The 10,036-nt window shown below is 52.3% G+C and overlaps 1 protein-coding gene across 1 annotated transcript; it reads left to right on the forward strand.

The window, feature by feature from the left end:
• The first annotated feature begins 7,526 nt into the window (after window positions 1-7,526).
• On the forward strand, window positions 7,527-9,427 carry LOC125515300. The gene has a single exon (XM_048680746.1). It carries the CDS (start codon window positions 7,770-7,772, stop codon window positions 9,186-9,188), a length of 1,419 nt encoding a protein of 472 aa, XP_048536703.1. The 5' UTR covers window positions 7,527-7,769; the 3' UTR covers window positions 9,189-9,427.
• Window positions 9,428-10,036: the final 609 nt, after the last annotated feature.

Here is a 10,036-nt window from a genome sequence, read left to right on the forward strand (position 1 = left end):
AGAGAGGAGAGGAAGGAAAGGGGGGCGCCGCCCCTCCCTCCTTGTCCAATTTAGACTAGGGGGAGAGGGGGCGCGCGGCCTGCCCTGGCAGCCCCTCCTCCTCTCCACTTTAGGCCCATGAGGCCCATTAACCCCCAGGGGGGTTCCGGTAACCCCCCGGTACTCCGGTTTTATCCGAAACTTCCCCGGAACACTTCCCATGTCCGAATATAGCAGTCCAATATATCAATCTTTATGTCTCGATCATTTCGAGACTCCTCGTTATGTCCGCGATCATATCCGGGACTCCGAACCAACTTCGGTACATCAAAACTCATAAACTCATAATATAACTGTCATCGAAACCTTAAGCGTGCGGACCCTATGGGTTTGAGAACAATGTAGACATGACCGAGACACGTCTCCGGTCAATAACCGATAGCGGAACCTGGATGCTCATATTGGCTCCTACATATTCTACAAAGATCTTTATCGGTCAGACCGCATAACAACATACGTTGTTCCCTTTGTCATCGGTATGTTACTTGCCCGAGATTCGATCGTCGGTATCTCAATACCTAGTTCACTCTCGTTACCGGAAAGTCTCTTTACTCATTTTGTAATACATCATCCCGCAACTAACTCATTAGTTGAAATGCTTGCAAGGCTTATAGTGATGTGCATTACCGAGTGGGCCCAGAGATACCTCTCCGACAATCGGAGTGACAAATCCTAATCTCGAAATATGCCAACCCAACATGTACCTTCGGAGACACCTGTAGAGCTCCTTTATAATCACCCAGTTACGTTGTGACGTTTGGTAGCACACAAAGTGTTCCTCCGGCAAACGGGAGTTGCATAATCTCATAGTCATAGGAACATGTATAAGTCATGAAGAAAGCAATAGCAACATACTAAACGATCGGGTGCTAAGCTAATGGAATGGGTCATGTCAATCACATCATTCTCCTAATGATGTGATCCCGTTAATCAAATGACAACACATGTCTATGGTTAGGAAACATAACCATCTTTGATTAACGAGCTAGTCAAGTAGAGGCATACTAGTGACACTTTGTTTGTCTATGTATTCACACATGTATTATGTTTCCGGTTAATACAATTCTAGCATGAATAATAAGCATTTATCATGAAATAAGGAAATAAATAATAACTTTATTATTGCCTCTAGGGCATATTTCCTTCAGCCCCTCCCCCTGTACCCATGGTATTTCTAGAGCGTAGTTATGTACGTGAAGCACTGGTGTCGCATTTTTGCGAGGGCTGGGGTTGGGGCCGCATTGCTACGCCTGCTCGGAACATGCCAAGCGGTCTTGTTGTAGGTTACTCCGGGCGCGCTTGACGGTGTCCGGATGTTTAATGGCCGGACTGGAGAACTGCCTGGAGAGGCTGCTTTGTACTTCCGCTGCAAGGGCCGCCGTGTGCTCCTCCGTTTGGAGGGAGCGTTCGGTGTTTCCATTGACCGTAATTACTCCTCGAGGGCCTGGAATCTTGAGCTTAAGGTATGCATAGTGCGGTACCACATTGAACTTGGCGAATGCAGTTCGCCCGAGCAGTGCGTGATAGCCACTGCGGAATGGGACTATGTCGAAGATTAACTCCTCGCTTCGGAAATTATCCGGAGATCCGAAGACCACTTCAAGTGTGACTGAGCCTGTACAGTTGGCCTCTACACCTGGTATTACGCCTTTAAAGGTCATTTTGGTGGGCTTAATCCTCGAGGGATCTATACCCATTTTCCGCACTGTATCCTGGTAAAGCAGGTTCAGGCTGCTGCCGCCGTCCATAAGGACTCTAGTGAGATGAAATCCATCAATAATTGGGTCTAGAACCAATGCGGCGAATCCACCATGACGGGTGCTAGTGGGATGGTCCCTTCGATCAAAGGTGATCGGGCAGGAGGACCATGGGTTGAACTTTGGGGCGACTGGCTCTACCGCGTATACGTCCCTTAACGCGCGCTTCCGCTCCCTCTTGGGGATGTGGGTTGCGTATATCATGTTCACCATCCGCACTTGTGGGGAAAACCCTTCTGTCCACTGTTGTTCGACGGCCGGGGCTCTTCGTCGTCATCGCTATGCAGCCCCTTGTCTTTATTTTCGGCATTTAACTTGCCTGCCTGCTTGAACACCCAACAATCCCTGTTGGTGTGATTGGCCGGATTTTCAGGGGTGCCATGTATCTGGCACAAGCGGTCGAGTATTCGGTCCAACCTGGACGGGCCCCTAGGATTTCTTTTGAATGCCTTTTTCCGCTGACCAGATTTATAGCCTCTGAATCCGGCATTAACTGTCGTATCCTCAGCATTGTCGCCGTTAATGTGGCGCTTCTGCTTGTTGCCACGCGACCTGCCACTACTGTCCCTGGTATCCGAATTACCAGGGTTCTTGGTCATATTGTTGCTACGAGCAAGCCAGCTGTGTTCTCCCGCGCAAAAGCGGGTCATGAGTGTCGTGAGTGCTGCCATAGATTTCGGCTTTTCCTGTCCAAGGTGCCGGGCAAGTCACTCGTCACGGATATTGTGCTTGAAGGCTGCTAGGGCCTCTGCATCCGGACAGTCGACTATTTGATTATTCTTTGTTAGGAACCGTGTCCAGAATTGCCTGGCCGATTCCTCTGGCTGCTGAATTACGTGGCTTAGGTCATCGGTGTTTGGTGGTCGCACATAAGTGCCCTAGAAATTGTCGAGGAATGCGGCTTCCAGGTCCTCCCAACAACTGATTGATCCTGATGGCAAGCTGTTAAGCCAATGCCGAGCTGGTCCTTTAAGCTTGAGTGGGAGGTATTTGATGGCGTGGAGATCATCGCCGCGGTCCATGTGGATATGAAGGAGATAATCCTCGATCCATACCGCGGGATCTATTGTGCCATCATATGATTCGATGTTTATGGGTTTGAAACCCTCGGGGATTTGTTGATCCATTACTTCGTCTGTGAAGCATAGTGGGTGTGCGGCGCCTCTGTACTGGGCTACATCACGACGTAGCTCCAATGAGATTTGTCTACTGTGTTCGGCCCTACCGGATTTGTGTCCGGCGTGACGGTTATCGTCTCGAGTCATGGGGCGCCCACGCGATCCGTAGATCGATCTTGTTTGCCTTGCCTTGTCCTCCAACATATCTCGCAGGTCTGGCGCATTTTCCCGTGCCTTTGTACGGGATGCGGCTTGAGTGGAGGGCCGAGAGGCCTCTCTGTCGCGGCCACGAGGTGGCCAGTCGGCCGTATCAAGTGCTGGTGATGTAGGTTTAAGTGCTTCCTCCTCTAATCGGGGTAGCAACCTGTGCTTTGGGTAGCTCTTGGAGGGGCGTTCGAGTTTATGCTCTTCGGCCGCAAGGACTTCAGTCCATCTGTTGACTAGCAAATCTTGATCAGCTCTAAGATGTTGCTGTTTTTTCTTGAGGCTTCTTGCCGTGGCCATAAGCCTGCGTTGAAAACGCTCTTGCTCGACGGGATCCTCTGGCACGACGAATTTGTCATCGTCGAGGCTTGCCTCGTCTTCGGAGGGAGGCATATAATTATCGTCCTCGACCTCTCTGTCTGCCGCTCTCTCATGAGGGCTGGCTTCTCCATCCTCCTGTGCTGGATCTTGCTGGAGGGGGTTTTCTTCGGCACTCTCCGGAGTATTATTATCTCCCGTGCTGGAATCACCGTATTTGCTTTGGCGGGATTTTGAGCGGCGCTGCTGACGCCGACGCTTAGGCTGTTTCTTGGAGGGGTCATCCTCCGCTGTTCCATCGCCATCTCCTTCTTTTGGAGTGTCCACCATGTATATGTCATATGACGAGGTGGCTTTCCAGGGCCCAATAGGCGCTGGTTCTTCATCGTCTCCTGCATCGGCGTCCATACCGTCGATGTCTTCGGAGTCGAAGTCGAGCATGTCGGTTAAATCGTCGACAGTAGCTACAAAGTGGGTGGTGGGTGGGCTTTGAATTTCTTCATCGTCCGTATCCCAACCTTGCTGACCGTAGTCCGGCCAGGGCTCTCCTGATAAAGAGAGAGACTTTAGTGTCTTCAGAATATCGCCGAAAGGCGAGTGCTGAAAGATGTCCGCGGCAGTAAACTCCATGATCGGCTCCCAATCGGATTCGATCGGTAGGGGCGCGGAGGGGTTGGAGTCCGGAGAGGAGTCCGGCTCCTTGGAGTCACGAGTCTCGCGGAGTGCGGCGTCCAACCACCCATCCTCGATCGGCGCAGTTGGCTCCGAATTAAGGGTCGAAGCCAATGCGGGCGCGGCCTCCAGGGCACTGTTCGGCGGCAGAGCTAGATCATGCTCGTCGCAACAGTGCGGCGCGCTCGGCAGTGGCTCGAATCCGTCGAAGATCAAGTCCCCGCGGATGTCAGTCGTGTAGTTTAAACTTCCAAATCTGACCTGATGGCTAGGGGCATAGCTTTCGATCTGCTCCAGATGGCCAAGTGAATTGGCCCGCAGTGCGAAGCCGCCGGAGACGAAGATCTGTCCGGGGAGGAAGGTCTCACCCTGGACTGCATCGCTATTGATGATCGTAGGAGCCATCAAGCCTAACGGCGACGACACAGAGGAACTCTCAATGAAAGCACCAATGTCGGTGTCAAAACCGGTGGATCTCGGGTAGGGGGTCCCGAACTGTGCGTCTAGGCCGGATGGTAACAGGAGGCAAGGGACACGAAGTTTTACCCAGGTTCGGGCCCTCTTGATAGAGGTAAAACCCTACGTCCTGCTTGATTAATATTGATGATATGGGTAGTACAAGAGTAGATCTACCACGAGATCGGAGAGGCTAAACCCTAGAAGCTAGCCTATGGTATGATTGTTGTTCTGTATGTTGTCCTACGGACTAAAACCCTCCGGTTTATATAGACATCGGAGAGGGGTAGGGTTACACAAAGTCGGTTACAATGGTAGGAGATCCACATATCCATATCGCCAAGCTTGCCTTCCACGCCAAGGAAAGTCCCTCCCGGACACGGGACAAAGTCTTCAATCTTGTATCTTCATAGTCCAGGAGTCCGGCTGAAGGTATAGTCCGGCCATCTGGACACCCCCTAATCCAGGACTCCCTCAGTCGGTATTATGAGTTTATGTGTTTTGATGTACCAAAGGTAGTTCGGAGTCCCGGATATGATCACGGACATAAGGAGGAGTCTCGAACTAGTCGAGACATAAAGGATGATATATTGGACGGCTATATTTGAACACCGGAAGTGTTCCGGTTGATTTCGAAGAAAACCGGAGTGCCGGAGGGTTACCCGACCCCCCCCCCCCCCCCCGCGGGGAACTAATGGACCACATGGGCCTTAGTGGAGAGAGAGGGCCAGCCAGGGCAGGCCGCGTGCCCCCTCCCCCTCTGGTCCGAATTGGACTAGGGAAGGGGGGGGCGCCCCCCTTTCCTTCTCCCACTCCTCCTCCCTTTCCCCCTCCTAGTAGGACTAGGAAAAGGGGAGTCCTACTCCTACTAGGAGGAGGACTCCTCCTCTCCTGGCGTGCCCCAAGGGCCGGCCGGCCTCCCCCCTTGCTCCTTTATATACGGGGGCAGGGGGCCACCCCATAGACACACAAGTTGATCATTTACCCCTTAGCCGTGTGCGGTGCCCCCCTCCACCATAATCCATCTCGGTCATATCGTCGTAGTCTTAGGTGAAGCCGTGCGCCGGTAGCTTCATCATCACCGTCATCACGCCGTTGTGCTGACGAAGCTCCCCCGACACTCAGCTGGATCAAGAGTTCGTGGGACGTCACCGAGCTGAACGTGTGCAGATCGCGGAGATGCCGTACTTTCGGTACTAGGATCGGTTGGATCGTGAAGACGTACGACTACATTAACCGCATTGTCATAACACTTCCACTTACGGTCTACGTGGGTACGTGGACAACACTCTTCCCTCTCGTAGCTATGCATCACCATGATAGATTTTGCGTGTGCGTAGGAAATATTTTGAAATTACTGTGTTCCCCAGCAGTATACCCAGTAGTAGAAACTTGCAAATTGTGGATCTTGTCGTCGTATGCTGGGTAATCTGGAAATTAAGAAATTGTGCTTGTTTCAAGAAAAAATTGAGTTGATCTCCTATTGAGTTTATATGATATGCATGCTCTTTTATGCAGTACTGGGCAGGTTTATAGAATGAAGAGGAGCGATCTGGTCTGGAGCATGGAGCCGCAACCCTAAATCTGCATGATGAAGGCAATGCTAAAGGCATGATGGATGTGTGTATGCAAGAAGCTAGAAAGGACGGGGAGAACAAAGATGAAGGAAATGACGACGACGATGATGATGATGATGATGCTATGGAAGAAGGAGGTTGAAGACATTTTTTAAAAAAAAGTGATCGTCTAGCTGGATAACCGTACGTTGCACACTGAACATGTAAGTGAGTTGGGCCCCTCCAAATGTCGTTATTGGGGCTCTCCCGAACCAATTACCCCCACCTCTCTTCCTCCTCATTCCATCTGAGACCAGCCTCCTCCCATGGCTCTCTCCCACTCAATACACTAAAAATTCCCTTCATATCAATACCATTGGTTCATGGACTCGATACCTTTTGCATTCCTTGAGGCAACCTCATTCATCTCGCACCATTGGGATGGTTGGAGTTGGGGTTTTGATGCCATTGTACACGTGAGCCATAAGCTCAATTTGTCGTCCGTTTGGGATGTAACTAAACCTGCGTTTATTTTCATCCTTTGGTTGCTAGCGGGGCACGCGGCAGCCGACTGGAGTTGGTTGCGCTTAAAAATCAAATCTTTACTTTTATGTTGTGTTCCGTTATCACTTGACGGTGGATCTCAATCCGTTTCTTTGATCAAATGAAAAAGAAACAAAAACAAAAACAAAAACAAAAACGACGACTTTGAATTTGCACTTCGCATGTAACCTCCAAAAGCATGCTTCATATGCAATATAGCGATTGTGGATATGGCGTCTCTGCTAGAGGCTCTCTTGGCACAATTCACCTAACATTTTACGATCCACCGCCCAACATCTTAATTTGAGATGCGTGAACTAATATGTGGCGCCGACTTATGTCAACAACCGTTCTCGTTTTGTTAGGCACATTTGTTCTTTGCTACGGTCTAGCTGAGGGATCGTGGGGTGGTGAGAATCAAAAGAATTGATTGCCACCGGTCGCAAACAACAAACAAACAAAGTTCAAGTCATGTCGCAGTCACGGACATGAACTGCATTTTAGTCGGTGTTTACATGAAAAAATGGAAATGCAAACATAGTGGACAGAAAATCCTCTTTCAACACGGTGAGTATGATCAAAACGATGAGAATGGACATCCAATCCATAAAGAGCCAGTCTAGATGATCAAAGAGAAGAGACCAGCTCTTGAAATAGGAAGATGCCTCTTGTGTGCATGGACCAGGACGGGGACCTAACAACAAACTCATCCGCTCGTCGGTTTGTCGTGCTGTCTGGACCGGGACGGGCATTCGCGCGCAACGAGCTGGTGAAAGTCCACCGACGGTTCGGAGGAGCCGCACCAACGTGGACGTGGTCGTGTCTCGTGTGTGTGCCCCGGTACCGGCCGTGCCACACGCCGTCGTAGTTCGCTCACTCCCCACTCCACTCACACACCCAGCACTCCAGCAGTGGTGGTGTGGTTCGCTCCCCACTCACTCACACTCTTCACCACGGCTCACACTCACAGCTTCCTCCTCTCTTCGTCCCTTTTCGCCTCCAATTTCCCCACGTATAAATCGAGCCAAAAATACCTTCACCCTCCCTCACTCTTCCCGGATCTGCCGTATCTCGCTCCGCAAAAGCCCCGGCCAGATCCGCCAGAGATGGCAGCTCGGTCGCCGCCGAGGCCGGTGCTGCTGCTCCTGCTCCTCGCCCTCCTCTGCTGCCACATTGCGCTCTGCTCCTCCGCTCCGCCGGCCGCCAAGCCCAAGCCCAAGCTCTCCGGCGGCCGCAAGGAGCTCGTCTCCACCGATGACGACGAGCCGGTCAAGCCGCCCAAGACCACCGCTGCTGCCGGCGTCAAGAAGAAGGTCTCCTCTGGCGCCAAGAATCAGACCAAGGTTCTGAAAGGCAAGAAACCGGAGGAGTCCACCTCGACGACGACCAAGGTCACCACCAAGAAGGCGACCGCTAAAGCGGAGTCGACCACGACCAAGAAGCCGACCGCTAAAGCGGGCGGCGATGCGGCCACGACCAAGAAGCCGGCCACTAAAGCGGCCGGCGATGCGGCCAAGCCCAAGGTCCCGAAGCTGGACAAGGCGGCGGCCACCGCCAAGCCCAAGAGCGCCGATTCCGCCAAGTCCTCCAAGGCGGGCGCTGCCAAGCCGGTGAAATCTGAGGGGGGCGCTCCCAAGGCCAAGAAGCCGTCCAATTCGACGGCGGATTCGGCCAAGTCGAGCAAGAAAGCGAAGGCCGTCGTCGCCGACGGGAAGGTGAAGGCGAATTCGACCGTGAGCAGCGAGGAGGCGGCGGGGGTGGAGGAGGACGTGGTCTTCGCGGAGGAGGCGGAGGGGACGGAGGACCTCATGTCCGAGTTCCGGGGCCTCCCGGCGCGGCTGCATCAGACGCTCATGCCGGACCTGGCGCGGCTGTCGTACACGTCCAAGGCGTACCTGTCGGCCGCCAATGCGGGGATCGCCGGCGGCGTGCGGCCGGTCCTGGGGGGGCGGTGGGGGGTGGCGGCGGCCTCCGCGGCGTCGGTGGCCCTGCTGCTGCTGCCCCTCTGCATGCTCACCGCGCTGGTGCGGCGCATGGGCCCGTACCTGCCGCTCCTCCACCGCGCGCTGCTGCTCTCGCAGGCCTACCTCGCCATCTACTTCGGCACGCTCGCGCTCGCCGCCGCCGCCACGGGGCTGGAGCCGCTCCGCTTCTTCCACGCCGCCTCGCCCGCGGCCTACGCCTGGACGCAGGCCGCGCAGTCGCTCGGCTTCATGGGCTACCTCGTGCTCCAGATGGTGGACCTCGTCGCCGTCTTCTCCGGGGCCGCCTCGCCGGAGGAGGAGGAGGGCGGCGCGGACGCCACCAAGGCGCTCGGCCTGGCGCAGATGGTGGTGGGGCTCGCCGTCGGCCTCCACTACTACGCCGCGGTGTTCCACCGCGCGGCCGCCGGCGAGGCCCCGCGCGCGAACTGGCGCGTGTACGCCGTCTACGCCGCCTGCTTCGTCATCATCTGCGCGTGCGCGCGAGCGGAGAAGAGGAAGAAGGCCTACCTCGCCGGCGCCGAGGAGTGGAAGAAGAGCTGAGGATAGAAGCTTTTTTAGGGGCTTATGTGCAAACATTCAAATATAGTGAAAGCCAAAGGGCTTGGGTATAAGATGGGAGGAGGGGGGAAATTGGAAGATCAACGAGAACAAGAGGAGAAAGAAAAACTATTCTTTTTCTATTTTTCCCTTTCTCATTTTGAATTGGTTTGAGTACAGAGTGGGTGTAATATCACTATGGTGCAAAATAAGCACTAAATTAGTCAAACTATTTAGAGTAATGATTTTTGACACTTGGCTCCAGGAAACCAATTTTTTGAAAAAACTAACTTTACAAGTTTGAGAAAAATCTAAAAAAATGCACACATATATGTAAGTATTGATACATATTCGTCAAATTTCATGATGAAATACATTTTGGTGTAATCTACATAAAAAACAAAATCATGTACAACTCACATGGAACATATTTCACTGGAAACTTTACAAATATGCATTATACGTAAAAGTGTCCTTCTAATGAGAGAATTCCTTATTTAACATCGTCTTAAAATTTGTTGCCTTATTTGACATTGAGAAAAAATGTCTTTCTTATTTAATAAGGAGTTTAAATTTTATGCTCTTTATGACACTATCATCCATTTTAAGCCTTAATAGTGTTAAAAGACACATGAAAAGACTTATTTACCCTTCGTGTGATTTGTGATCAAAATTTTACGTGTATGTGTGTATCCGTCTGACTCGTTTTGAGCCTTGGTCCCAACCTTGATGGCGTTGTAGCCAAGTGGTTTCCGGCGTACACACGTACGAGGCTAGCTCAGAGTATTTTCCAAGCTATACGTACTAGACGAAGCTAGCTAAGCAGCCGATCTCCCGCTGGCTGGCTGATG

The sequence above is a fragment of the Triticum urartu genome, chromosome 6 (genome assembly GCF_003073215.2).
Source record: "Triticum urartu cultivar G1812 chromosome 6, Tu2.1, whole genome shotgun sequence".
NCBI lineage: Eukaryota > Viridiplantae > Streptophyta > Magnoliopsida > Poales > Poaceae > Triticum > Triticum urartu.